The sequence below is a fragment of the Mus musculus genome, chromosome 17 (genome assembly GCF_000001635.26).
Source record: "Mus musculus strain C57BL/6J chromosome 17, GRCm38.p6 C57BL/6J".
In the NCBI taxonomy this organism is placed as follows: domain Eukaryota; kingdom Metazoa; phylum Chordata; class Mammalia; order Rodentia; family Muridae; genus Mus; species Mus musculus.
Genome location: NC_000083.6, coordinates 23,648,912 through 23,676,125, shown reverse-complemented (window position 1 = coordinate 23,676,125; position 27,214 = coordinate 23,648,912). Strand labels below are relative to the sequence as shown.

The 27,214-nt window shown below is 50.7% G+C and overlaps 4 protein-coding genes across 9 annotated transcripts in view; 2 read left to right on the top strand and 2 right to left on the bottom strand.

Moving 5' to 3' along the window:
* The window catches only part of Tnfrsf12a (tumor necrosis factor receptor superfamily, member 12a), a 2,005-nt gene extending 1,324 nt beyond the window's left edge, over positions 1–681 (top strand). For both annotated transcript variants that reach the window (NM_001161746.1, NM_013749.2), the window contains one exon: positions 80–681. In NM_001161746.1, the coding sequence (NP_001155218.1) occupies positions 80–135 (56 nt within the window). In that variant the 3' untranslated portion in view covers positions 136–681. The remainder of the gene's footprint in view (positions 1–79) is intronic.
* Positions 602–2,518, bottom strand: Hcfc1r1 (host cell factor C1 regulator 1 (XPO1-dependent)). The gene is made up of 3 exons (NM_181821.2): positions 2,058–2,518; positions 1,451–1,591; positions 602–1,242 (listed from the first exon to the last, which is right to left on the bottom strand). The coding sequence occupies exons 1-3, from the start codon at positions 2,141–2,143 to the stop codon at positions 1,107–1,109; spliced, it is 363 nt and encodes a 120-aa protein (NP_861542.1). The 5' UTR covers positions 2,144–2,518; the 3' UTR covers positions 602–1,106.
* Positions 2,209–7,508, top strand: Thoc6 (THO complex 6). Of its 3 annotated transcripts, none has more exons than XM_030249886.1 (14): positions 2,209–2,285; positions 2,387–2,612; positions 5,219–5,334; positions 5,421–5,485; positions 5,574–5,677; positions 5,766–5,803; positions 5,885–5,933; positions 6,019–6,090; positions 6,177–6,279; positions 6,550–6,599; positions 6,673–6,735; positions 6,820–6,930; positions 7,016–7,150; positions 7,240–7,508. In XM_030249886.1, exons 2-14 carry the CDS (start codon positions 2,574–2,576, stop codon positions 7,318–7,320), a joined length of 1,026 nt encoding a protein of 341 aa, XP_030105746.1. In that variant the 5' UTR covers positions 2,209–2,285; positions 2,387–2,573; the 3' UTR covers positions 7,321–7,508. The 3 variants fall into 3 exon arrangements, with proteins under 3 accessions (XP_030105746.1, NP_001344309.1, NP_001008425.1); NM_001357380.1 differs by having other exon boundaries at positions 2,249–2,292; NM_001008425.2 differs by having other exon boundaries at positions 2,249–2,612.
* Positions 7,505–27,214, bottom strand: part of Bicdl2 (BICD family like cargo adaptor 2) — a 24,017-nt gene continuing 4,307 nt past the window's right edge. The window contains exons 1-10 of one of the 3 annotated variants that reach the window (NM_153784.3): positions 15,574–15,620; positions 14,064–14,358; positions 10,523–10,738; positions 10,269–10,385; positions 10,038–10,184; positions 9,180–9,377; positions 8,917–9,066; positions 8,447–8,577; positions 8,117–8,237; positions 7,505–8,023 (exon numbers count right to left, since the gene is read on the bottom strand). In NM_153784.3, coding sequence (NP_722479.1) covers positions 7,862–8,023; positions 8,117–8,237; positions 8,447–8,577; positions 8,917–9,066; positions 9,180–9,377; positions 10,038–10,184; positions 10,269–10,385; positions 10,523–10,738; positions 14,064–14,345 — 1,524 coding nt within the window. In that variant the 5' untranslated portion in view covers positions 14,346–14,358; positions 15,574–15,620 and the 3' untranslated portion in view covers positions 7,505–7,861. Of the gene's footprint in view, positions 8,024–8,116; positions 8,238–8,446; positions 8,578–8,916; positions 9,067–9,179; positions 9,378–10,037; positions 10,185–10,268; positions 10,386–10,522; positions 10,739–10,995; positions 11,564–14,063; positions 14,359–15,573; positions 15,716–27,214 lie in introns of those variants that run through there. The other 2 variants (XM_030249622.1, XM_006523985.4) reach the window with 2 other exon arrangements.

Genomic DNA, 27,214 nt, shown 5'->3' with positions numbered 1-27,214 from the left:
CCACCCTCGCTCCTCCCACCTCCCTCATCACTTCCCTAATTGTCCCCTAACCACAACAACCCCACTTTTTATTTTCCAGCCCCCATAGAGGAGACTGGTGGAGAGGGCTGCCCAGGTGTGGCACTGATCCAGTGAGGAGCACCCGCGCTGGGGCCCACTCGTCGTCCATTCATTCATTCTGGAGTCAGCCTGGCCTTCCAGACAGAAGCCGAGCCAGACTCTTTCAACCACAAGGGGGTGGGGCGAGGTGGTGATTCACCTCCAAGGACTGGGCTTAGAGTTCAGGGAGCCTTCCAAGGTGTCCAATTGCCCTATCTCTGGGTCTGGGGCAGACAGAGAGCCTCAATCTGGGTCACAAAGCGACCCATACTAAGGAACTGCAGCATTTGCACAAGGGAATCTCTTGTTCCCCACAAGTCCTGGCAGTCTGGCTGACTTGAGGGGCAGACACAACACTGGGTCCCACCCACTCGGAGGGGCTATAATGCCACTCCCTGAGTTTTAGCCCTAGGAGTGGGTCAGATTGACAGACCTGTTCTTAACACTAAGGGGGCTGGCCCTCTGGGAGGGCTGGCCCCAGTACACACGGAAACAACCATCTCCCAAGGGGGGTGATATTTATTGTGGGGATAATGTTTGGAGGGGAGGGAGACTTATTAATAAAAGAATCTTTAACTTTAAGATATGGCCTGATCCCTAACTTGACTCCCCAGAACTGGAGGGAGGGAGCCAGTCGGCCACTGCGGGGGCGGGGGTGAGGCTGTGACTCACACATTCTCAATGCCTGGAGCTCAGCCTGCCAGGACCTGGCTTGCCCTCACCGATTTTCCAGGGAAGATTTTGAGGAGGAAACCCCAGCATCCAGTACCCCACCCTCCCCAAAGGCTGCTGAGAAATCTTCAACTGCTCACAGGTCTTTATTCACTAATGGGGTAACATTTTCCCTTTCCCAGGCTGCCTTTCACTGAGGGTTCCACCGAGCTAGTGTCCTCTTGTCAGAGGGAAGGTCCTGGTGGCCAGGTTTGCAGAAGGACTTCATCCCTTTCTGGGAGTTGCTGGTCTTTGTTGTCAGAAAGAAGATAGGGAGGGACACAGGCCATCAATACTCAGAGCTCCACGATATCCCCAGCTGGGGACGCAGGGTAGTAGGGACTGGGGGTATCCCCCAGCCTCAGCAGCCTGAGGGCTTCAGGAATCAGGCTCCCGGGATAGCGCCAGAGAAGCAGCTCTGGGCAAGGGCTCCTAAAAGAAGAAAAAAAGATTGAAAGAACAGGGCAGAAGGCTGGCTTGGCAGTGCCACCTCCTACCAGGTCCAGGTCGCCTGGAGCCAAAGATGGAAAACAGCACAAGTTGGCTAGAAGCTAAAAATAGCACGATGAGGCAGAGAGTGAGGAGGGGCTCTGAGGACCGAATGTGATCCTCTAGAAGGCCCTCAAGGGGAGGTGCCTACCTGAGTGGTGGCAGGGCTTCGGGAAAAGTCACAGGGGGGCTGCAGTAGGGGTGGTCATTATGTAGGCTGAGTCGGGAGAAATGGGTGGCCATGTTCTCCTCAGACAGGAACTGCTTGTGCAAAGGTTCCCTGGGGGAAAGACTGGAGAAGAATAGAGGCAGGGATGTTGAGAGTGGAGGCAAACTGATGAGGACCAAAGGTGAATCTTGGAAGCCCCATCCGCCCCTACACTTAGAAGTTCCTTCTCCAGGGCTCTCCATGGTCACTGGCACAGCTCCTCTGAGAAGGGAGCTGGGAAGTAGCGCCAGGTGTAGTCCACTCTCTTTGCCCCTTCCCAAAGATCTGTCCACCTGAGTCTACAGGGTAAACCAGGTTCCCAGAATCAGCCTTGTCTTGTGTGGCCTAAGCCACCTTCCTCTCCCAGGCTATACACAGGTTACCTTGGAAATCTTGACCTTGGCTTCCCTGCTTCAACACAAGCTCAAGCACCACGGTTTCCTGAATCGCCTCCCCACTTTCCAGGATCCCCCTACTGACCAGCCCTGGATCCCCCAGCCAAAACTCCTGCCCTCCGCTCGTCCAGCCCACTCAGGGACCAATTACACACCTGGCGTTTAGGCCGCGAGTTACCCCAGTGGTGGCCCGTGGGTCCCGACTTGGGGGACCTCGCTCCAGGGGCTGTTGCAGGATCATTACGGCTCAGGGTCCTGCAGATAGAGGGGTGGGATTCAAGCAGCAGAGGCGGAGCCTTTGAGGGCGTGGTACAGCGCGAGGGGCGGGCCTACCGGCGTGCGCACTGGAGACGTTTTACGCAGGCGCGGAAGACAGGAATCAGGTTAGAGGTTAGAAGGCGGGACAGGTCGGCGCGGTGGGGGAGGGGATCCGGCGTGGCTGGATAGTTCTGGGCGCTTTTTAGCATAAGGGTGCTTCGTGTAGTTCTCCTAGGTTTCTGTGGTTCGAGACAGCACGGACCTGCCGCCTTAGTTGCTGGGCGACAGGCAGTGCTAGGTCTTGGGGCGTAACGAGAAGAGCCACCATCAGGCACGTCCGGAATCGAGAGGTTGTGTCGTGCGTCGAGAGATTGTGTCACACGTAGAGCCCTCTGGGACTTGTAGTTCTCAAGATGGAGCATGCCGCACCGCTCGCGGTGCCTCTGGGTCAGGTGAGTCGAGTGTATGCACAGTGCCTTCTGGGGTTTGTAGTCTTGCTCTGACATCTACCCCTGGAGTGTTCCAGGATACCCAGTGTTCATAGGTGATTTGTGGGACTTGTACCCTGAGCCCACGAAAAGTGATCCGGAACCTTGAGATCTAATAGTGACTGAAGGATTAGATGTTGGTACATTTTCCTGTGCGGGATAATAGAGCCACTTAAAAAAATTTGCGCCGTTGGAGGTGGTGGCACATTTACGATCCTAGCACTGGGAAGGCAGAGGGAGACATATCTCTTGTGAGTTAGAAACCAGCCTGCTACTTAGTGAATTCCATGTCATCCAATGCTATATAGTTAGACCCTGACTCAAAAAAAAAAAAAAAAAGTTCATCGTAATTGTAAATGAGGTGCCCCTCCCCCTTTAAACCCAGGGTCTTGGTCTTCATAAGAATGTGCTCTATTATTTAGTTACAGCTCAGCCCACTGCTTACTGGTGTGAGACAGTCTCGTAAGTCTTGAACTTTGTTATATACTGGAGAATGTCCTTGAACTTCTGTTCTTCCTGCCTTCACCTCCACTGAGTGCTCCAGGCTATTGGGTGTGCTGCAAAGCCCAATATCTACAATGCTGGTGCTCAAACGCTGAGCTTTGAGTAAGAATAGGTTTTTGGGTATGGAGAGAGAGTGGAGGATCTGAGCTGGGTGCCAGCACTCAAGTTCCAAAGCTTGTAATTGCCTGTTAATTCCAGCTACAGGGGAGCCAATCCTCTGGCCCCTGTGGACGTACTTGTATATACTTCCCTCACACACTTATACAAAATACAAATAATTAAAATCAGTAAAGTAAATCTTAAAAAGGAAGAAAAGAGCATGGTCTACCATGAGCAGTTACCCTCAGCCCCAAGAACCACTGTGCTTGCTCGTACACACACACACACACACACACACACACACACACACACACATTTTGAGACAGGGTTTCTCTGTGTGGCCTTGGCTGTCCTGGAACTTGCTCTGTAGACCAGTTTGGCCTCAAATTTACAGAGATCTGCCTGCTTCTGCCTCCCAAGTGCTGGGATTAAAGGCATGTGTCACCATTGCCCATATATGTACATCAAACTGGCCAGGAACTCAGAGATTTACCTAACTGCCTCCTCTCAATTGTCGGAACAGATTAAAGGCATGCCACCACACTTGGCTTACTTATTTCCTTGTAAAGTTTTCTCATTGTTTTATGTATGTAAGTGTTTTGCTTACATGTTGTATGTGTGCTATGGTACCCTTAGAGGCCAGAAAGGGTATCACAGGGGAGTGGAGAAATGGCCCAGCACTTGCTACTCTTCCAAAGAAACCAAGTTCAGCTCCTAGTACCCATATAGGAGTGGGCTTACAGCTGCTTGTAATCCAGTTCCAGGAGGTCCAACACTCGACACTGCACATACACTCGCACACACGCACGCATGTACATGCACACACACACACATGCATGTACACTCATGCACAAGACAGAAGCAAGAAGATCTCTCTGGGACCAGCCTAATCTACATAGTGAGTTCTGGGCCAGAGAGGGTTCCTGGTGAGAACCTTTTTCTGAGGGGTGGGGGTAGAAAGAGAGAGACAGAGAGAAAAGGGGAGGGGAGAGGGGGAGAAAGGAGAGAGAGGTGCAGTAGAGGGAGGGGGCTGGGCCCTCCTGGAACTGAGGTGCAGGTGGTTGTGATCTGCCATGTGGGTGCTTTGGGGATCCTCTGCAAGAGTGGCGCACACTTCCCTGCTGAGCCATCTTCCAGACCTCCTCCCCCGCACCCCCATTTTTTAAAGATTATTTTGAGTCACTTAGATTTTTGAGATAGGGTCTGAGATATTTCAGGCTGGCCTGAGGTTTGTCACGTAGTGGAATGTGTCCTTCTGCTTGTACCTTCAGAGTGCTGGGATCACAGGCTACATGTGTGTGCTTGCTTTATGCAGTGTGCTGTGCTAAGCAAGCACTCTACCAATTCAATTCCATCCTTAGTGTGTACTTGAGACTGTCTCATGTAGCCCAGGCTGCCTTTGAATTCACTGTCTAGCTGGGCATAACCTTGAGTTACCAGTGAGTTTCCCTGCCTCCAACTCTCATGTGCTGGGGTTACATTCTATACAACTCCCTCTGGCTTCAGTGCTCTCAAGATTTGTTAGTTTACCTAATCATGACAGAATTTCTTGTGAGTGCCATCTGTCTGTTCAGCCAATGGGAGGAGGCTTGGTCTTGCTCAAAGTCTTAGGTTTTGTTTTTGGTTTTTTTTTTTTTTTTTGAGACAGGGTTTCTCTGTATAGCCCTGGCTGTCCTGGAACTCACTTTGTAGACCAGGCTGGCCTCGAACTCAGAAATCCTCCTGCCTCTGCCTCCCAAGTGCTGGGATTAAAGGCTTGCGCCACCACCGCCGGCAAGCTGTGGCTCCTCGGTTCTTTTTTCCACTCTCTTCCTGGAGTCACTTTGTATGGGCTGATGCCTCTCATCCTGGCTGAGATGGGCTGAGAAGCCTGGGCGGGGGTGGGGGTGGGGGTGGGGTGGGTAAGCAGAAGTCTGTAGGAGGTGGCCCCAGACTTCTTAGACTCTCTTGATCACCCTTTTCCACAGGCTGAGGTATTTCAGGCCCTGCAGCGACTGCACATGACCATCTTTTCCCAGAGTGTCTCCCCCTGCGGGAAGTTTCTGGCAGCTGGCAACAATTACGGGCAGATTGCCATCTTCAGGTACCCTCAACCCTGATTCCTACCACACAGGAGCCCTGGCACTTGAGCCTCCTTGGCTTTGACTTGGCTCCCTACCTCTCTTTCAGTTTGTCTGCTGCCTTAAGTTCAGAGGCCAAAGAAGAAAGCAAAAAACCGGTGGTGGTCTTCCACGGTGGGTATAGCTGTTGAGAGTGGTTCAGGTGACCTCAGGAGAGAGAAGGGCTCACAGGGGCTAATGAGAGTTTTCTGTGTCTCTCTAGCCCATGACGGGCCTGTCTACAGCATGGTCTCCACAGATCGACACCTACTCAGTGCTGGCGATGGAGAGGTCAAGGGTTGGCTTTGGGCAGAAATTCTCAAGAAGGTAAGAAGTCTGGAGCCTAGGGCAGGGCTGACCTTCCCCACCTCAGAGGTGTGGGGATCAGGGTTTCCTCCTGTGTTTCTCCATGAAGGGCTGTAAGGAACTGTGGCGTCGCCAGCCTCCATACAGGTGAGCCAGGACCACGGTGGGGGAGGCAGGTGAGGTCACGGACACTCTCTGTGATTTTGACCCTTCTCTTCCTCCACCTAGGACCAGTCTGGAAGTACCCGAAATCAATGCCTTGCTGCTTGTCCCCAAGGTCTGAGCTCTTTATGACCATTCAAGAACTTGTTCCCTACCCTGATGGACGAGGACTTTCAGCTCCCTCTTGTCTCCCTCCACAGGAGAATTCGCTCATCCTGGCTGGGGGAGATTGTCAGCTGCACAGTATGGATCTGGAAACTGGGGCCTTCACAGTGAGTGGAGGTCTGGGGCCAGGGCAAGTCTGGGCCTGCCCTGTGTTTCCTGCATCTCCTGAGCCGTCCACCGCTCTTCCCTGCAGCGGGCCCTCCGGGGCCACACAGACTACATCCATTGCCTGGCACTGAGGGAGCGCAGCCCTGAGGTATTGTCTGGCGGTGAGGATGGAGCTGTACGGCTTTGGGGTAAGGAAAATTCCAATTACAGGGGACGAAAGTAAGCCAGGCCTAGTGGCTCAAGCCTTTCATCCCAGCACTTGGGAGGCAGAGGCAGGTGGATCTCTGTGATTCTGAGGCAGGCTGGTGTACATACTGACTTCTAGGACAGCCTGAGCTATGTAGAGACCTTGTCTAGAAAAACTAAAAAAAAAAAAAGACAAAAAATGAGAAAGTGGGGGTGGGGGTGTCTCAGGCTTGTGGCTCACCAGGAGCCTTGGTGGTTTTATTTTCCCACAGATCTCCGTATAGCCAAAGAGGTCCAGACCATCGAAGTCTACAAGCATGAGGTGAGGAGAGAGTGCGCCCGTGCCCTCTTCCTCATCCGCCCTCAGATGCCCTCACGTCTTTCCTCCTTTGCAGGAGTGCTCGAGGCCCCATAATGGGCGCTGGATTGGCTGCTTGGCCACTGACTCAGACTGGATGGTAAGCTGGGCAGAGTGTCGGGTGAGAGTGGCCACTGAAGGTCCATGGCTCACAGTGACCGGAGCCTGCCACCTCTCTGTTCAGGTCTGTGGAGGGGGCCCAGCCCTCACCCTCTGGCACCTCAGGTCTTCCACACCCACTACCGTCTTTCCTATTCGAGCACCACAGAAGCACGTCACCTTCTACCAGGATCTGGTGAGACCCCCTGTCTTGATCCTGTCCCACTATCCAGTGCCCCCACCTAGACCTGACCCCTGCACCTCCTCTTTGTCCTCCACAGATCCTGTCTGCTGGCCAGGGCTGTTGTGTCAATCACTGGCAACTGAGCGGGGAGCTTAAGGCCCAGGTGCCTGGCTCCTCCCCAGGGCTGCTCAGCCTGAGCCTCAACCAGCAGCCAGCAGCCCCAGAGTGCAAGGTGGGTCTTGGAATGGCCATGGGGGTCTCTCCAGGCCTGTAGATGGGCGACTTAGCCAGGTATGTCTTCTTTGTCTTCTTTGCCTTTAGGTCCTGACTGCATCGGGCAACAGCTGTCGAGTAGATGTCTTTACCAACCTGGGCTACCGAGCCTTCTCTTTGTCCTTTTGACATCATGACCCTGTATTTCAGGAGCTAGAGTGATGCTTGTGTTTTGGGATAGGGGTTTTAAACTTTAGCTCAGGCTGGCCTGGAACTCATTTGGCTTAGCTTGATCTCAAACTCCTGTATGAGATTTAGCTTGGTGAACCGTTACATTCAGCTTTTGTTGTCCTGTCAAAATAAAATTTTAGGCTTTTCTTGTTTGCATTTTATTCCCCAAAAATGGAGACCAATTAAGTATAGTGATTTATATATATAGCTCTGACTTATCCTTACACATAAATACCCATCCCCACCCCTCTCGCACAGATGGGGCAGGACCTGGCGCTTAGAAAAGATAGATCTATTTAGATTCAAAAAATAAACAGCTCTGCCCCCGCCACCCACCTGGGGCACCTGCCCCAAAGCTGGCCCCTGCACCCAAAGTGCCTCTGTCCACCTCTTGGGGCATGGAAGACTTCCCTTGGAAGTCATTTTAGACCCCACGGCTCCATTGGCTGTTAGGAAATTGAGCTCCAGAGTGAGAAAAGGTAGCCCTGGCCCCCAACCCTCAGGTCCTTCGGAAGAGGTTGCTCAGAAAGCCTCCACTCTGCCCGGATCCCAGGCGCAGTGAAAAGCGGGTCTTCGCACGTCTTGGGGCGGCTGCAGCCTCACTGAGCTCTTTCTGGCGCTGGGAGCGCAGCTGCTGTCCAATCACTACCTGCATGTCGTCCTGAAGGTAGGAGGCAAAGCAGGGTGGGTATGGGGGTGGGATGAGGTCAGGATACCTGTCCACCAGTCCTCCTCAGGGTCTGCCCTCTCTTACCTGCCAAGCCTCGAGCTCCTGCGTCAGTGCCACCTTCTGGCGGATGGCGCGCAGCAGCTCCCGGGACAGAGAGTCCCGCTCTAGGGAGACACGACTGAGCTCCAGTGACAGCTTCATGGCCCTGAGAATCAAAGGGATAGAGAACTTGGTCCGGGGGGTGCTGGGGCCTCCTGGACCTTGGTAAAAGGGGGGTGGGGGCGGGGCTGAAGCTTCTGAGTCAAAATGAAGGCTATACTCCTGTCAGGGTGATGGAAATCAGGGACCCAGAAGGACCAGATAGAGTATAAGCCCCTCCCGAGGCAACAGGGGAGAAGAGAATGCCAGGCTCACTTGTTCACTGCTTCGTCCCGGTCAGAGAGCGCACTGCTCAGGGCTTCCTCTGGATTGTCCTGCGCTCTCAGCTCCTTTTGTCTCTGCAGCTCATCCCGCAGCGTCTGTAGCTCTGTACGGTGTAGCGTGATCTACAGGCCAGGAAGAGAGCAGACTGGTACAAAAGCCTTGGAGGACAACCTGCCCTCCCACAACCTGGGACTGCTCTATAAACACCGCAGGCAACTCAGCCTGTGTTCAAACTCAGAGTGAATCCTTTGAATCAGGTGGCGTAGTAAAGAAGAGGTAGGGCTAGCCTTCAACAGGACGGATGCAGGGAGAAGTTTAGGGAGCAGTAGAGCCCCTGAGGCTTCCAGGGGGTACAGACTAGCTCAGGTAGACTACAAGTTCATGGAGGAGGGGGCTTGACAGTGGAGATGGCAAAGAAGTGGACACCTGGGGGCTTTGTGTGCAGTACCATGCTCTCCCACCTCATCCTGCAGCCTGGCCACTTCTGCCTCCTTCTCCTCCAGTATTTCCACTGGGCTCAGGGATGCTCGTTTCTTAGGTGGCTCCAAGATCTCTTCCTGTATTGAAGGCTGGGGACTGGATGTCTCTTGAGTCTCAGGGGACAATATGGCCTGTTTGTCAAAGGAATTGGTCAGTGATGTATGTTACCTCTGGGAAAAGGAGGAGTAGAGCCTGCATCCTTCATAAATGATTTGAATGTGGGGCTGGTAGGCTGCAAGCTCACCTGAGAGCCTCCACATTCATTGACTTGCTGGTCTTGGTCTTGGTCACTGTCAAGGCTGTGGGCGAGCTCGGTCTGCAGGGAGGCGCCCGATATCTCGGTGTCTTGGAGTCGCGACTCCTCCTCCAGCTCTGACACCCGCCGCTGCAGCCCCCTCAGCGTTCTCAGCGCCTCTCCAGCCTCGAAGCGGGCGCGTTCCAGCTGCAGGTCATACAGATCCGTCCAGCTGTCAGCAGGAAGCTGGCCCTCTGCGGTGGGCCCACGGGGCGCCCGAGGGCTATGCCCGGGTCTGCACCCCGGTGGAGCAGGCCTGCTCTCTCTCCTGAATCACAGTTACCTAGAACACACACCTCCCTTTTGCAGGCACCAATTTCCTCAACTATAAAGCAGGGCGTGCCTGGCATCGTCCTCTGCCCAGGTCTGGCTTCATCAGGTCATCTCACAGAGTAGGTCCCCTCCCCTGTGCAGTCTTCCTTCTAATTCACTAAATGCTTTGATCTAGCATTTATTGATTCTCCTGAGTCCTACAGTCTCACCACAGTCCTTTGAGGTGTATGATACCACCCCATTGGGGAAACTGAGGCAGGGTGTGGCTAAGAAGCCAAGCTATCTGAATTCAGACTATCCTTCTTTTTCACTCCTTTCCACCGAGTCCACAGCCCCAGACTTTTCTGTCCTGAGTTCTGGCCTTGGCCTTCTTCCTGACCTGCCAGGCTGTCTGATGTACTTTAAAAGTGCCTGTCCTTTGTTCTATACACTTTCTTGGGTCCCACTTGCCCTCAGCGTCCAGTCCCACATCTCCCAGAGAGTCCCAAGGTCCTTGCCCAGCTGGCTGGCCCCTCCCCCAGCCCCTCTGATCACCTCTAGCTTGTGTTCTTTTCTCTCTCTACGAAGCAGCAGCAACTCCTCATGGGTGGTCTGTAGCCTGTTCTGCCCTTTGTCCACTTCTTCACGAAGGCCTCGGATCTGGGCCTCCAGGTCCTGCCTGCGGTCTTGCAGCATCTGGTTCTGGGGCCAGATGTGAAAGATAAGGCAGAGGTTGGGGCACGGGGTTGCCTGGGCCAGTCTCAGGGAGCTCCTGCTGCTACTCACCTCTGCCTGTAGACTCTCCAGCCTCGCTCCCAGCTCTGCCCCTGCCAGGGCCTGAGTCTGACACCGCTCCCGAAGGGTGTCCAGCTCCCGCTGAAGCTCCTGCTCAGTCCTGGAGGCCTGGGAAGGGGGCTGACAATGGAGCCATCCGACGGTCTGGAGTCGACACCAACCCAGCCTATCCACTGACCTGTCCCCTAACTAACTGAGGACCTGTGCAGCAATCCCCATCTCTCCAGGGGCCAGGGCCATCCCACCTGGGCCAGCTGCTGGCTCAGCCTGAGGTTTTGCTCGCTGAGTTCACCAAGGGCCCTCGCCCGCTCTCGACCACTGTCTTGCCGCTCTGACCGCTGTTCGCCAAGCTGGGCCCGCAGGGCTTCCACATCTCCCTCCAGTTCCACAGCTCTGGCCTCCCACTCAGCACCCCGGGCAGCCAGTCCTCGACGGAGCTCATGATTCTCCTGCTGTAGCCTCTGTGTGGAGGGGAAAGAACGAAGCGACCTAAGATGGGAGCAGACTCGGAGACAGAGATGGAGGGAGGGACACCCAGATTACCCGTGAAAGAGGCCAGTCTGTCTAAGGCAGACAAGAAAGCAAAAAAAAAAAAGCAAGTCAGTGAGAGGCAGAAGGAGTGAAATGAAACCCAGAGAGAGCTAGGAAGACGACTCCAGACCAAATAGGTAGGCTCACACAGGCAGTGTTGGTAGCCATAGCCCTGATGTCCACTCACCTCCTGCTGCTGCCTGCGCTTCTGGACACGAAGTTGTAACCGACTTTTGCGTCTGAGCCTGCTAGAATTTAAGCCCCGGCCCATGGCCTCTCGCACGTTGAAGTCTCCTGGAACTTCTGTGGGCCAGCTTGGCCCAGCCCCTCTTCCCATCTCCCTCTAATTAATCCTGGGCTGTCTCACCCAGAGGCCCACCCCTCAATCTGCCCTTCCCCAAACCTGTTGGACCAGGCCTAAGGAGGGGGGCGGGGGGACGAACACTTTACACACTAAGGTGCCCAGCACGAGCAGAGAGACAAGTCTGGGAGGCTCACTGTCTCTTGAGGCCTTACAGCAGGAAGGGATGGGCCAAGTGACTCTGACCGCAGTTGCTAATTATGAGCAGGTGTTCTGCCAGGTACTTTGCTGGCTCTCTATCTGCATTACTTCATTTCAGCCACTAGAGGGAGAACATCAACCTCCTCAAAGGAGGAAACTGGGTCAGAAGCTGGAAGCGTGGGACCCCAAGCTAGGTAGCCAAACTCTTACTCAATATTGCTAGGGCAATAAGAGACTGCTTGGTGCTTGGTTCTGCTACCACTATATGGTTTTGGCAAGTCCTTTTAATATCTTGCAAGTCCCTTTAACACCTCCAAGCCCTTTGTCCTTCAACTCCTACAGACATTTATCATCCCCAGTCAATATTTCCCTTGTTCCTTCTATTCTGCTCTTAAGAGCTGAAGGAGACCTTCACTGGCAGAGGGTCACAAGTAATGGACACATAGGGCTGGTGAGATGGCTCAGTGGGTAAGAGCACCCGACTGCTCTTCTGAAGGTCCAGAGTTCAAATCCCAGCAACCATATGGTGGCTCACAACCATCCGTAACGAGATCTGACTCCCTCTTCTGGAGTGTCTGAAGACAGCTACAGTGTACTTACATATAATCAATAAATAAATTTAAAAAAAAAAAAAAGTAATGGACACATATCTGAATCAGGCAAGTTCAGAGAGAGAGAGAGAGACATAGAGGAAGAGCTATCGAAGACTCAGGAAAGTGAGAGAAGGAGGAAGCAGAACAGGGGTTCACTTAAGGAGGCGTTGATGTTTACATTGGCCCCTGCAGAGCAAGGGGGGCCAACCAGAAAGGGGGTGGCAAGCAGAACAGCCAGTGCAAACCAGGAGCAAAGGCATACATCTGCAGTCTCGACATCTGGAAAACTAAAGGTTGGAGGACAATGGGTTTAAGGCCAGCCCTGAGTTGCACAGCAAACCTGACTCAGAAGTGGGGCAGGCAGGCAAATGTAAAAGCCCTAAGGAGCAGGCCTGCGTCACTGAAGGAACTGAAAAAGACCCTGTCAAAAGAGGGATGGTGTCACTGACACTAGAGACCACAAGTTCCCTGGACTTTTAGGCCATGGTGAGGAATTTCAGTTCTCTGATGACAGCTGTGGTTCAGGGATTAAGTCATAAGCAATATGATTACTTTTTCTTTTCTTCTTTTTCTTTTTTCCTTTCCTTTTCTTTCTTTTTTCTTTTTTTGAGACAGGTTTTTGTGCGTATCCCTAGCTGTCCTAGAACTTGCTTCATAGATCTGGCTGGTCTTGGATTCACAGGGATCCACCCACCTCTGCCTTCCAAGTACTGGAATTAAAGGCATGCACTGCCGTGCCCAGCCTGACTGCACTTTTAATGTTCATCGGCTACTAGAGTCACAGATCCAGGAAAGCTGTGACCAGGGTGGGGATACTGCAGAGTCTGAGGCAGAGCCATGGCCACTGTCACCAGCGTTGAAGCTACAAAGTGTGAAATATGGGATGAGAAATTCGGAACCAGGTGTAGAAGATTCAAAGAGGCTTACAGGTGTGTACAGAGACCTGGGCACCATTTATGTGCACATCTGGTTGGTGGCCTGGTGGGGATGGTGCAGGGCAGTTGGCTACCAAGGTCAGCTGAGAGCAGAGTGCCAGGTCTACAATGTGGGTACAGGAGGGCACTTACAGGTGTGAGCCCCAGGGTGAGAGTGGGGCGGACAACAGACCAGGCAGAGGGAAGACCTGACCCTGCAACCCAGAGTTAGACAAGAATAAAGGGAGGGGTGCATAGGAGTCCTTAGCTGTGCGCAGGCTGGTGGTGGCTCCCACGTTGCTGTGGATGAGCGAGCCTTTAGATTTAGAGAGGACCAACACTGTACCAGGGTCCCAGAGACAGACAGGGATCTGAACACAGTATCTGTTTGTCCTTAAATTGTTTATCTGTTATTGAGACGGGGGTCTCATTAATAGTCCTGGAAGGTCTGGGGCTTATGCAGATCAGCTTTGCTTCACATACCTGCCGGCCCCTGCCTCCTGGGATCCTGGTATTAAGGTGTGTTCTATCACATCCAGCCTGAGATATTTATTTATGAAACATTGCTGTGCTGGGGACTGAACCCAAGGCCCTGCATGGGTTACAAAAATGCCTTGCTACTGAACTACACCTTCAGTTTAGAGTTCTTGCTGGCTTTCTTTCTTTTTGGGGGGGTCTCATGTAGCCCAAGATGGATTCAAACTCAATATGTAGCCAAGTATGGCCTTGATCCCTACTGAACTTCCTGCTTCCACTTTCCAAGGGCTGGATACAGGTTTGTGTTTACTTGGCAAGAATTCTACCATCATACCAAGTTCCCAGCCTGCTCTTCTCTTTTTAGATCTTTTTTTTTTAATTAGTATGTATGTGTGAGTTCTCTCTGTATGTGTTTTCTCTTTCTTTCTTCTTTTCTTCCTTCTCTTTTTCTTTTCTTTTTTTGAGACAAGGTTTTATTATGTAGACTAGGCTGGCCTTGAACCCACAGAAATCTAGATCTTCCTGCCTCTCTCTGCCTCCCAAGCCATGCCTGGATCTTTTTCTCTGGGGACAGGTCTTGTTATGTAGCCTTTCTCGAACTCTAGAGTGCTGGGACTACAGGATTCCATGTATACTTCCCATGGATTCCCTGCCTCGATCTGTTTGAAAGGCATCACTCTGCCCACATGTCTCTCGCCTCTCCTTGCTTGGGTCTCATTCCTGTTCACCCCAGCCCTGCCCACCCCCCATCTGCCCCAGGCCAACTCACTTCTTCATGCTCCAAGTGCTGAGTGTTCAGTGTCTCCAGCTGCCTCCGAAGCTCCTCGTTGCGTTCCAGAAGCATCTTGCCAAGTTCAGCAGCCAGCAACAGGTCCTTTTCTTTCTGTTGCAGTTGCAGGGCTAGGTCCTCTGGTTCTTCTGGCCCTGGCCCTCCTCCCAGGAAGGAGTCTCGTCGCTCCAGCACAAAGGGAAAGAATCCTTCATCGCCACTAGGAGAAGCACCCCCTGAGAGCAGCCCGGAAGGGAAGCTTGGCTCACCAGGGGAGTCCATGGTGCCTTCACATCTGTGAAGATAGGTTGCTGCTGAAACATAGCCATTCGGCAGCAGCCCCCGGGCACGCCCCCTAGTGGCCTTTCAATTCTGCAGCCTGGGCCGACAAGGGTTAATGATCCATGTGGGCCACCCAGCTCCGTTAATGACCTCAGGGTAGACTGAGGCTGGAAGCAGAATGAAACCAACCATCTTGCCCTCACCTCCTGCCTCCTGCCTTTGTCACACATTCTTTGCCCTAGGGAAGATTTGTCCCAGCGCTCTGGTGCCACAAGCAACCCAATGACAGACCTTGCTCCTCTTCCCAGTCCCTCACCACCTGGGCACTAATCCTACCTAGAATGGCAGGGTCACGTAGACTCAGTCTTAGGGATGAAACCAACTTCCTATCCAGAGAGTACAGGCTCTCACCAGTGGGGACAGCTGTGTCTTGACCCTTTAGCCACAGGGATCCAACTCCTTCCCTTTCCAGAAACTCAGATTTCTAGCTCTTTGCCTTCCCATATCCTTGTCTACTTTCTCAGGACCCAAGTGCGTTAGACTTGGTTTAGCCTTGTCAGCCTTGATGGGCATCGCGTCCCTCTCCTGGACTCCAAGTGGAATCTCCGGAATCCTAATTTTATCAAGACTCAGGTATTCCTGCCTTTACCCCTCCTGACTTAGGAGCCTTCATCCGCAGACCCCCATTTTCCCTGAGCCCTGGCGCTGACCCAGCGCAGGGCGAGGTAACAGGTTGTGCCAGCCAGCGCGCCACAGCCTCCACTTCGGGTTTCTGTTTACTTCCCGGCCCGCCCCTGGGGACGGGAGCCCTGTGCTTTACGAGGGCCGCCAAGGGAGAAGGGTTCAGGGGCTCAGGAGAAAAGGCCTGACACTCTGGTTTCTCCATGCCAACCCCGGGAGGGTCCCCGCCCCCTACTCACCCCGGAGCCCACGCGCACCTGTTCCCCTCCCCTCGACAGGTGCCAAGTACAGCTGGCCGGAAAAATCCCAGGTGTTACACATGTCCCAGTCTAGTTGTCCTAGGGCTAGACCCAGTGGGTTCTCCGACCCGTTCCTATCACAAGGGCAAGCATGATAATCACTCTTTGCGGCAGGTGTCCGGCATCCCGGAGTTACTTCCAGAGTCCCTAGAGGCTGTTCCCGATCTCCATCCTACCGTTCCGACCGGTCCTCTCCAACCATGCCCAAAACCTGAGTGTCCCGCCCTCATCACCCCCTAGGCTCTCACCTGTCGCCACCAGGCTCCCTCCGAGGTTCCCCGATCCCCAAGTCCTCTTCCGGAGGCGGTGCCAGGTGCAAGCTTGCACAGGTGAGGGGGCGGTGCCGCGGGAGGGGTTGGGACGCCCCCTGGTGGTGGGAATGGCTAGGCACTGTCAAAGGAATGTCACATCCATCCTCTTAAAGATCCATCTTGCTTCTTACTGGGAACATTAATTGAACACCTACTATGTGCAGATCTACAGGCTGAGCAAAGAAGTCAGCTTCTTATTCTTCATGCTTGCCCTTGTGATAGGAAATTATTAGTAAGGATACCGTGGTAAGCCCTCCACTAAGAAAGCCCTTTTATAGTAATTTTTTTTCTTTTGTAACACCCTAAGGAAGCAGCATCTACTGACACACTATTTTATAGAAGGGCAAGCTGAGGTTCAGGGAAGCCACCGGCTTTGTTTGGGGTACAAGTTTGTTATTGTCTTAATTACTTTTCTATTGCCATGACAAAGTATCATGACCAAGGCAACCTATAAAAGAAAGCATTTATTTTGGGGACTCATGGCTCCAGAGGGTTAGAGACCATGAGCATGGCAGCAGGCAGGCAGGCTTTGTACTGGAGCAGTAGCTGAGAGCTTACCTCTGATACATGGGCAGGAAGGGGAGCAAGAACGAGAGCAAGGACCTGGCATGGGCTTTTAAAATTTCAAAGCTTACCTCTTTGGCACATGTCTTCCAAAAAAGTTTGACTTCCTAATCCTTCCCAAACAGTTCAACCAACTGGGGACAAAGCATTCAAATGTACGAGCCTACAGGAGGGGGCATTCTCATTTGAACCCCCACAGTTATGTACAGTGAATGTGTGCGGTGCCATTTTTGGGATGTGTGTGTGACAGGGTCTCATGTGTCACAGGATGGCCTCAAATTTACTAAAGAACAGGGGACCTTGAGCTTCCAGATGCTCCTGGCTCCATCTCCTGGTCGTAGGATAACAGGCATGTACCACCCCACACTCAGCCTATGCTGTGCTGGGGTTTGAATCCGTGCCTGGTGTGTGCTAGGTAAGTACTCGACCAGCCGACGGTATCACCAGCCCTAGCATCTTATTCTTTTTTGTTTGTTTGGAGACAGGGTTTCTCTTTGTAGCCCTGGCTGTCCTAGAACTCACTTTGTAGACCAGGCTGGCCTCGAACTCAGAAATCTGCCTGACTCTGCCTCCTGAGTGCTGGGATTAATAGTTCCGTGCTGCATACAAGACACTGATTCCCTGGCACCTAAGGTGGCTTGCCTCGAAGCACACCTGAGTCCATGTAGCTCCAGAGGTGGGGTCTCAGTTCTTTTTTTCTGCAGAGTTGGGTCTCATGCTCCAGCAAGGCCCATGGTATCAAGGGACAGGAGCCAAGACAGGTGATGTCAGATCAGCTCACAAAGTGAAACCCAGCACTGGCCTTGTGGCTCCTCATAATTCTAGACACCAGGGCTTCCTGAGGCACAGGACAGGAATTCCAGGCCTGATAAAGAGGACAAATGTATCTCTGGAAAAGAGGTGTGCTGGCAAGGGTTTAACAACGGGTTTCTGGGGAAAGTGAACTTGATACATTTACCTGTTTCTGTGGTGTAAATACTCACTCTAGGCTGATTGGAAGCTGCTACCAGAATACCAGCTGAGTGTAAGTAGGAAGGGTATATACATAATCAGGGGAGAGAGAGAGAGAGAGAGAGAGAGAGAGAGAAAGAGAAAGAGAGAGAGAGAGGAGGGGGGAGGGAGAGATGCTGGAATTGAACCCACAGCTTCTACATTCTACCCAAGAGCTCTCCTACTAAGCTACATTTCTCATCTTCAGCTTTCCTGAGAGTATCTGCTCTGTGTGTCTCTGGCTAGGGTTCAGGACCGAAAAAAAAAAAAAAAAAAAAAAAAGGAAGTAGGAAGTAGGCCAGGTGGTGGCAGCGTACACCTTTAATCCCAGCACTTGGGAGGCAGAGGCAGGCAGATCTCTGAGTTCAAGTCCAGCCTGGTCTACAGCACAAGATCCAGGACAGTCAGGGCTACACCCAGCTCGGTTTTTGAAAAACCAAAAAACCCAAAAAAACCAAAACCAAAACCAAACCAAACCAAAACAACGCCCCCCCAAAAAAAAACCACCCCCAAACCAAAACCAAGACTGGCAGGTGATGGCCTGAGAGGCAGAGGCAGGAGGATCTATCTCTGTGTATTCAAGGCCTGGTTTGTGTACCTGACCCCTTTGAAAATCAAGCAAAGCATCCTCTCCAATGGCCGGTCTCTTGGACCCGGCCCAGAACACCCCACTCAGCTGACTTTGGCAAAGGCCTTCCAGTTAGGCAGGTGCTGAGCTCATCTGGACAAGATGAGACTACAGCCCTCCCTCTGGGATGCTCACAGCACACCCCGGATGTGGGAGGGAGCATGGATCTATGAACTGGAAGCAAACCAATAAAACAGTAGAACAAAGGATCTCAGTCCATGGGTGCTGACATCACGTGGCTTCAGTTCTAATTCCAGTGTGGCTATTGGCCAGATATGAGTGTCTGTGTCAATCAGCTGACTAATCCGTGTGGCCCTCAGTTTCCTTCTCTGCAAGTAGGGACTACAGCAGTTCTTGGCTTGCAGGAGTGTAAAGATTCAGTGACAATGAAGAACTGTGCTTGGTGACTCATCTGTATTCCATTGTCTCTCGCCCTCAGAACAAACCTATGAGGTCACCACAGGGATAGGTGAGGAGCCCAGATGTGAGATGTAAAGTCAACTGTTTGTGGGTACCTATAGACCTCACACTAGTCTAGCACTGGGTCCCATACGTGCTTTTTCTTTTTCTTTTTCCTTTTCTTTTTCTTTTTCTTTTCCTTTCCCTTTCCCTTTTTCTTTTCTCTTTCTCTTTCTTTTCTTTTTCTTTTTTTTAAAGGTGGAATCTTTCTATATCACCCAGACTAGCCTTGAATTCTCAATTCTCCTATTTTAGTCTCTACAGCACCAGAGTTGTGGACTTCTGAATGTAGTTACCACCTCTGCACCTAGCTATGGGCCCCCTACATTTGGAGACTTCCAGTTCTACCCCCACTTTTCCTACTCATCTGGAAGAAGCAGGGCAGTAGAGATGAAGTATCTCCAGGGAGACCCTGAGGTAGCTGGAGTAGCTGGAGATGAGGGACCATTCAGCAGTCCTCCCGTGCTCTTCAGTGGTGCTCACAAGCAAACCAGCTTCCTGGAGGTCCAGGCCCAGCTTCTATCCTATTCTCACCTCCTCTCCATCTAAATAGCTCCTAATGGATCGAGTGGATGGAGGGAATCTCCTTCTTGGGGAAGCCTTCTCAGAACTTACAGTGCCTTGGTCAAGCTCTGCTGGGCACCTAGAAGCCAGGCAAGTCTTGAAACAGCCTTTCTCTTCCACATGGGCAACTGGACAGGGAAGGCATTGGTTCCAAACCTTGGTCCAAAAGCCTTCAGGCGTTTATGACATGTATGGAATCTATGAATAATGAGTATATTGTGGGGAGAACTTAAAACCTTTGTATGAAATATTTCACACTGAAGGCACTGATAATTTATTCTTAAAAATTACTTAGATGCTTTCAGAGTGTCAAGAAAGTAGCTGCAATATGTTTTTGCAATTATAGAGTAGTATTTAGCTAACACAATGACATCATATATGCTATATCAAAGACAAGGAGATGAAAGGAATGCTGTCCCTATATATAGCTAATTTGCTCCATATGTCCACAAGAACCTGTTTCAAAGCCTACCCCTGAGAGGCAGACATTATAGAATAGTGATCTTGAGTCCAGCCTGATCTACATAGTAAGACCCTGACTCAAACCCCAAGACATACAAGTTTCTGCAGCCTTGCATTTCACCTTTTTTCTTAGAAGAGGGAAGTTATTTTCAGGCAGAGCGGTGCATGCCTATAGTACACACACTCAGCAGCTGAACTCAGTCCAGCTTGGCCTATGTAGGAAGTTCTAGGCTATCCTGGGCTACAACATGAGGCTCAACCTCAAAATCCTGGGCAGGGGAGAAGAGCGAGTTGTGTTGTGATGGGAGAGATGCTTTGTAGACAAGGGGGAAATCCTTCTAAACCCAAGTCGTCCATCATCTTCTTCATCCTCTTGCTCTTTCCAACTTTGACTCCTACTCCAAGTTTTTCTTTAACTCCATGGACAATAATCATGTTCCTATATTCACCTCTGTTCAACAGACTGGTTTTTTTTTTTTTTTTTAGTACTAGAGATTGAATTCAGGGTCTCACAAATAGAGGCAAGAGTCTCGACTATTGAGTTAATGTTGCTAGCACCCTTCAAAAATTATTTTAAGCCAGGTATGATGGTATATACACCTTTCATTCTAGCACTCGGGAGGCAGGGGCCAGTGGGTCTCTGTGAATTTGAGGCCAGCCTTTTCTTCAGATTGAGTTTCAGGACAGCCAGGGTTGTTCCATAGAGAAATGCTGTCCTGGTATGGGAAAAAGTATTTTGAGGAATCCCAGTGCTCAGGAGGCAGAGGCAGGAGGATCTCTGGAAGTTTGAGACCAGCCTGTTCTATAGAGCAAGTTTCAGGGTAGCCAGAGCTGCATAGTGAACCACTGTCTCAAAACAAGCAAGCAAGCAAACAAAGAAACAAAAAAAACAAATAATACATCATCACCATCAACAACAAAGCATACCTTTTTGCCTGCTTGCATTCATTCTTGCTGGCAGCTTCATCTATCCTCTTGCTGAGGCAATCCTTCACCAATATTAGAACAAGCTTCTGGGTTCTAACATAAACTAAAGATCGGCTGCTGTGCAGAAATCCTCCAGGCCTTCGGTACCAGGTTGGGACTGTTGAGACATCCAGCCTCCTGGACTGAATGCTTTCCAGACCTTCCAGACCTTTCCAGTGTGAGCAGCCATTGTTGGACTACGCAGATCACACCTTGCTTCCTCCTGCTTTGGATATCTCACACATCTTCAGTTCCTTTCAACTTTGGATAATTTCATTGTAAAATGGGTCTAAGATCAAAGTACCAGATGGGTAGGGTCTTCTGCTACAGTTAGCCCCTATTTTCTTTCTTTTTTTTTTTTTTGGTTTTTTGAGACAGGGTTTCTCTGTGTAGCCCTGGCTGTCCTGGAACTCACTCTGTAGACCAGGCTGGCCTAGAACTCAGAAATCCGCCTGCCTCTGCCTCCCGAGTGCTGGGATTAAAGGCATGCGCCACCACACCCAGCCCCCTATTTTCTTTTCTTTTTCTTTTTTAAGATTTATTTATTTAGCCAGGCGTGGTGGCACACGCCTTTAATCCCAGCACTCGGGAGGCAGAGGCAGGCGGATTTCTGAGTTCTAGGCCAGCCTGGTCTACAAAGTGAGTTCCAGGACAGTCAGGGAACACAGAGAAACCCTATCTCGAAAAAACAAAAACAAAAAGATTTATTTATTTATTATATGTAAGTACACTGTAGCTGTCTTCAGACACCCCAGAAGAGGGCATCAGGTCTCATTACAGATGGTTGTGAGCCACCATGTGGTTGCTGGGATTTGAATTCAGGACCTTCAGAAGGGCATTCAATTCATACCCACTGAGCCATCTCACCAGCCCCTTATTTTCCCCATCTTTGTCCAGGATGTGTCAGTGTGGACAGAACCATCTACTCAGGAAGAGTGTACAGATGGGACTCTGGAGTCTTTTGGTATCTCATGCCTGTGTCTGTCACCTGCTGTCACCTGCTGTCAGAGGGATGCCATAGAGCAGCGCCTCCTCTGTGTGAGGGAGGCCTGGGACCCTGAGGGCTAGAGCCTGTAATTCTGAGAGGTTCAGGTCCCTGGGCACTCCCTTTGTACTCAAAGCTGGGCCACTTCTCTGATGACAGTTGGAACTTGGGCAAGGAGCTGTTTGTTGTGCCCTGAGGCTTCTTGACTCGGGGCACAAGCCCAGAGAGCTTCCTGAAGAAGTAGGAAGGACACCCTGGCTGGGTTCCTAAACTTGAAACCCAGAAGTTGCCACAGGCATCTCCAGGAAGGCTGAGCCCCTCCAGCCTGTCTGCCCAGAGCCAGTTGGCAGAGCTCTGCTCTTTCAGATCTCTGGGCTCCAGATAAAGACTGCTAGAGTCTGAGAAACCCAGCGCTGGTGATTTAGAGTAATGCCTTTGCCTGCCTCAGGTCAGTCATCATTGATTGTAGCCAGAGTCTTGTCGATGGCCAACCCCACTCCAGTAACAGTGGAGCCCCAGCTTCGTCCTTCACCTTCCTTAGCCAGGCGTGGTGGCATAACCTGTAATCCCAGCACCTGCCGAGGTGGAAGCAGGAGGAGCCGTAGTTCAAAGCCACGCCAGGGCTACAGGAAACCCTGACTCAGAAGAAAACTCAACAAAGCCTTTCTCAGTGCATTCAGATCCCTTTTTATTTCCCCTTTAGGAGAAATATAGGTTTCCATTTCTCTTTCATGAGGGCTTTTTCCAGTTAGGCCATCAGTTTTTTTTTTTTTTTTTTTTTTCTCATTTGCAGATACACTCTCCTACTTAGAATGCTTAGAGTCCTCCAAGAAAGCCATGTGTGTAATAGCACATCCCACAATTCTAGCACATGGGAGGTAGAGGCAGGAGCTTCAGGGTGCTCAAGAGCAGCCTCAGCTACACAAGTTCAAGGTCAGCCTGGGTGGAAAGAAGAAAGAAAAGGAGGGAGGGAAGGTGGGAAGCAGGGAGAGAGACTGGGAGGAGGGGAAGAGATGGGGAAGGACACATACACAGAGAGACAGAAACTGTGATTTCTGGTCACTTCCTGTGCCTCTCTGGGAAACGTGCGCCAACAATGCCTGTGGTGACATCAGTCTCTGCTTGCCTCTGCTTTTTTGGAATTTTCCTTGCCTGTGTTCATCTATTTACCTCAGAGCACCACCTAGTGCCTGCCTGGTTCTCAGGACCCTTACCATTCTCTATAGAGCTTGGCACATTGCTTTTTTTCCCCCCTTCAATGTGTGTGTGTGCCTGAGTATATGTATGTGCACCACAAGTGTGCAGGAGCCCATAGAAGTCAGAAAAGCAGAAAAGGGCATCACATCCTATGAAACTGACTTATAGGCAGTCAGGAGCCATCATGGGAACTGAAACTGAGTCCCTTTTGAGATTAAGAAGAGCTATGCCCAACTTTTTTTTTTTTTTTTTTTTTTTTTCGAGACAGGGTTTCTCTGTATAGCCCTGGCTGTCCTGGAACTCACTTTGTAGACCAGGTTGGCCTCGAACTCAGAAATCTGCCTGTCTCTGCCTCCCAAGTGCTGGGATTAAAGGTGTGCGCCACCACTGGCAACCACCAGAACACCAGAAGAGAGCATCAGATCCAATTACAGATGGTTGTGAGTGACCATGTGGTTGCTGGGAATTGAACTCGACCTCTGGAAGAGCAGTCAGCACTCTAAGCACTAAGCCATCTCTCCAGCCCCAAGTGAGCATTTTTTTCTAAAGATTTATTTATTATTATATGTAAGTACACGGTGGCTGTCTTCAGACACACCAGAAGAGGGCATCAGATCTCATTACAGTTGGTTGCGAGCCACCATGTGGTTGCTGGGTTTTGAACTCAGGACCTCTGGAAGAGCAGTCAGTGCTCTTAACCACTGAGCCAAGTGAGCATTTTTAAAGGAAGTTATAGGTAGGATGTGGGCCTTTGGGTTTGACTCTCTCTCTCTTTGTATTTGAGTATGAACTGTGTATGCAGGTCTTTTTGTGGGTGTGTGCACATATGTATATGCACACGCATGAGCATGCGTACGGAGGCTAAAGGTCAATGTTACATGGCTTTCTTCAATCCTTTACCTTTTCTTTTTTTAAAAAAAGTATTATTTATTTTTTGTATATGAGTACACTGTAGCTGTCTTCAGACACACAGACAGAAGAGGGCATCAGATGGTTGTGAGCTACCATGTGGTTGCTGGGAATTGAACTCAGGACCTCTGGAAGAGAGGTCAGTGCTCTTAACCACTGAGCCATCTCTCCAGCCCCCTTACCTTTTCTAAAAACATTTTTATTATTTACTTATATGTATGTGTGTATGTGTACGTGCACATGAATGAGAGTAGTACCTGAAGAGGCAAAAGAGGGTATTGGATGTCTTGGAGCTCAAGTTACAGGTGGTTGTGAACTGCTTAGCGTGACTTCTGGGAACTGAACTCCAATCCTCTGCAAAAGCAGCAAGTGCCCCTAACCACTGAGCCAACCCTCCAGCTCCTAACCACTGAGCCAACCCTCCAGCTCCTAACCACTGAGCCAGCACTCAAGCCCCTAACCACTGAGCAATCCCTCCAGCTCCTAACCACTGAGCCAACCCTCCAGTTCCTAACCACTGAGCCATCTCTCCAGCTCCTAATCACTGAGCCAACCCTCCAGCTCCTAACCACTGAGCCATCTCTCCATCCCCTAACCACTGAGCCATCTCCCCAGCTCCTAACCACTGAGCCATCTCCCCAGCTCCTAACCACTGAGCCATCTCTCCATCCCCTAACCACTGAGCCATCTCTCCAGCCCCTAACCACTGAGCCATCTCCCCAGCTCCTAACCACTGAGCCATCTCTCCAGCTCCTAACCACTGAGCCATCTCCCCAGCTCCTAGCCATTGAGCTGTCTCTCCAGCTCCTTCATCTTTTCTTTCATTTGTATTTTTGTTTTTAGTGGGTATTTTGTTTTGTTTTAAGGGGCGCGGGGGTCTCACTGTGTAGCCTTGACTGGCCTGGGACTTGATTTATAGATCAGGCTGGTCTCTAACTCACAGAGATCCACCTGTATCTGTCTCCCAAGTGCTGTGGTGAAAGTCTGATTCACCACACCAGGATTCATCTGTGGTTTTTGTGACAAGGTCTCTAGCTGAACCGGAAGTTCCCCGGTTCCACGAGCTTCAGGGATGTACTTATGTCTGTCCAGCATCCATCACTGACTTTACAGATGTGGCACTTTAGGCTCTGCTTTTTCCACGAATGTGCACTTTACTGAATGAGCTATGACTCAGGCTGGCTTCTTGAACAGACTAGGATGCTCTAACACTCATGATTGTTGCGTGAATCAGTCGGATCAGTAGGTTGGAAAATCCTCAAATTAAAGAGGCTGTGGAATTGTGCAATGGAGCCTACCTCTTCCCTCAGACTAGGAACTGTGTATCATGTGCTCACACCATTCTGGGTAGACCACTGTCTGCTTTAGCTCATTTCTCCAGAGGACAAAGATTTATTCCTCTCTGCCTCTCTCTTTTTCTGTCTCTGTCTCCTTCCCTCCTCACCACTCTGTGTGTGCGCATGCACGCACATGCATGTCTGTCTCTCTCTGTGTCTCTCTGTCTCCTCTCTCTCTTTGTTTTTTCAAGACAGGGTCTCTATGTGTATCAGCCCTGGCTGTCCTGGAACTTCCTTTGTAGACCAGGCTGGCCTCGAACTCACAGAATCTGTCTGCCTCTTCCTCCCAGTGCTGGGATTAAAGATGTGAATCTTGGCTAAGAACTTCTTCCTAATCATGCTCTCAGAACACCTGACAGACTGAACCCTGATTAAATGAATACCATATCTTAACCTAACACGCAGTCAGTCTTCAGATGGTCCCAGGAATGTCAGGCCTGCAAATTTCCTGACAGGCACAAAGGCAGGAGCCTGAAGTACCATTCACATTTTTCAAGATCTTTCTTCTTCCTCCTCCATCTTCCCCTCCCCCTCTCCTTCCCCCCTCCCCCTCCCTCCCCCTCCCTCTTTCCCTCTCCCTTTCTCTTCCTCTAGATTCAGAGTGATCCATTTGGATTTACTTTGTGTCTATCAGTGGCTGGGCAGAGGTACACAGTGTTTAAGATTCGGTTTATTTATTGGTTCTTCTACCATTGAACAGGCAGCTTTCCTTATGCTTCCCTTTCTTTCTCTCTCTCTTTCTTTCTTTCTTTCTTTCTTTCTTTCTTTCTTTCTTTCTGTCTGTCTGTCTGTCTGTCTGTCTGTCTTCCTTCCTTCCTTCCTTTCTTTCTTAGATCTATTTATTTATTTGTTTGTTTATTTATTTATTTAATGTGTATGGGTACACTGTAGCTTTACTGATGGTTGTGAGCCTTCATGTGGTTGCTGGGCATTTGAATTCAGGACCTCTGATCTCTCTGGTCAAGCCTGCTCCCTCCGGTTTCTCAACTTACTCTGGCCCTGCTTGCTCTGGTCTAAAGATTTATTTATTATTATATCTAAATACACTGTACCTGTCTTCAGACACCACAGAAGAGGGCGTCAGATATCAATACAGATGGTTGTAAGCTACCATGTGGTTGCTGGAATTTGAACTCAGGACCTTCAGAAGAGCAGTCGCTTAACCACTGAGCCATCTCTCCAGCCCCTTTTCTTTCTTTTATGAAGCAGGGTCTCAGTAGCCTGAAAATGACTATGCAGATGAATCTGGCATCCCTCTGTCCCCTGGGTGCTGGGTTCTTCATATTTTCAATAATTTAAACATATATGCTTAACTATATACTAGGTCCTGGGTTCTGTTCCCAGCACTGCATAAAATCAGCCGTGGGAGCACAGGCCTGTAATAGTAGCACCTGAGAGGACAGGCAGGTGGATCAGGAGCCACCCTTGGATCCATGGTGAATTTGAGCCCGGCCTAGTCTTCAAGAACCCTTGTGTCAAAAACAAAGACAATAGCTGGGTGGTCATGGTTCACACCTTTAGCCCCATTACGGGGGAGACAGGCAGAGAGTTTGAGGCCAGCCTGGTCTACAGAGCTAGTGCCAGGACAGCCAGGGCTACATTCTAGAAAACAAAAACAAAAACCCAAAGACAATAATTAGTGGCCATCTCTATGGACACACGGGAGGGAGTTTCACTGTGTCTTATACACAAAGGTGGAGTTAAGGGGCGGGGAGGGAGGGTCCCAGGATCCCTTGCTGCACAGTAATTATCTCAACCTAGATGCTCAACAACCTTTCTTTCTCTCTTCCTTTCTTCCTTTTTTAGGGTATGCTGCAAAGCTTTTCATATGATAGGCAAATCACACCTAAAGTCCCAGAGTCACTGTGTAGCCCTGGCTGTCCTGGAACTCTGTAGACCAGGCTGGCCTTGAACTCAGAAATTCGCCTGCCTCTGCCTCCCAAATGCTGGGACTAAAGGCGTGTGACACCACTGCCTGGCCTAGATCAATGGTTCTTTAAAACCTCTCTCTCACAGTTGTGAGATTGGCAGATCTGCCTTGATGAACTTGCAGGCAGAATGTGCTAGGGGGTGGGGGTGGTGTTTGTGGCAAACTCAATGGAAGTTTTCTCCATACCCACACCTGCTGTCTGCGCTGGCTGGCTAGATCAGTACAGGGTGATGATTAGATGCCACCTCTTAAGTGGCAAGGAGCTGGCAGCTGTCTTTCATCTTCAAGACGGCTGACTCTGAGCTGGAGAGATGGCTCAGTGGTTAAGAGCGCCAACTGCTCTTCCGAAGGTCCAGAGTTCAAATCCCAGCAACCACATGGTGGCTCACAACCATCCATAATGAAATCTGATGCCCTCTTCTGGAATGTTTGAGGACAGCTACAGTGTACTTACATATAATAAATAAATAAAATCTTAAACAAAAATAATAAAAGATGGCTGACTCTTCAGAGCTGTCTAATATCAACCACAAAATAAGTCCTGAGCACAGGGCTCCATTCTCACCCTGCAATACGGATCCCGACTG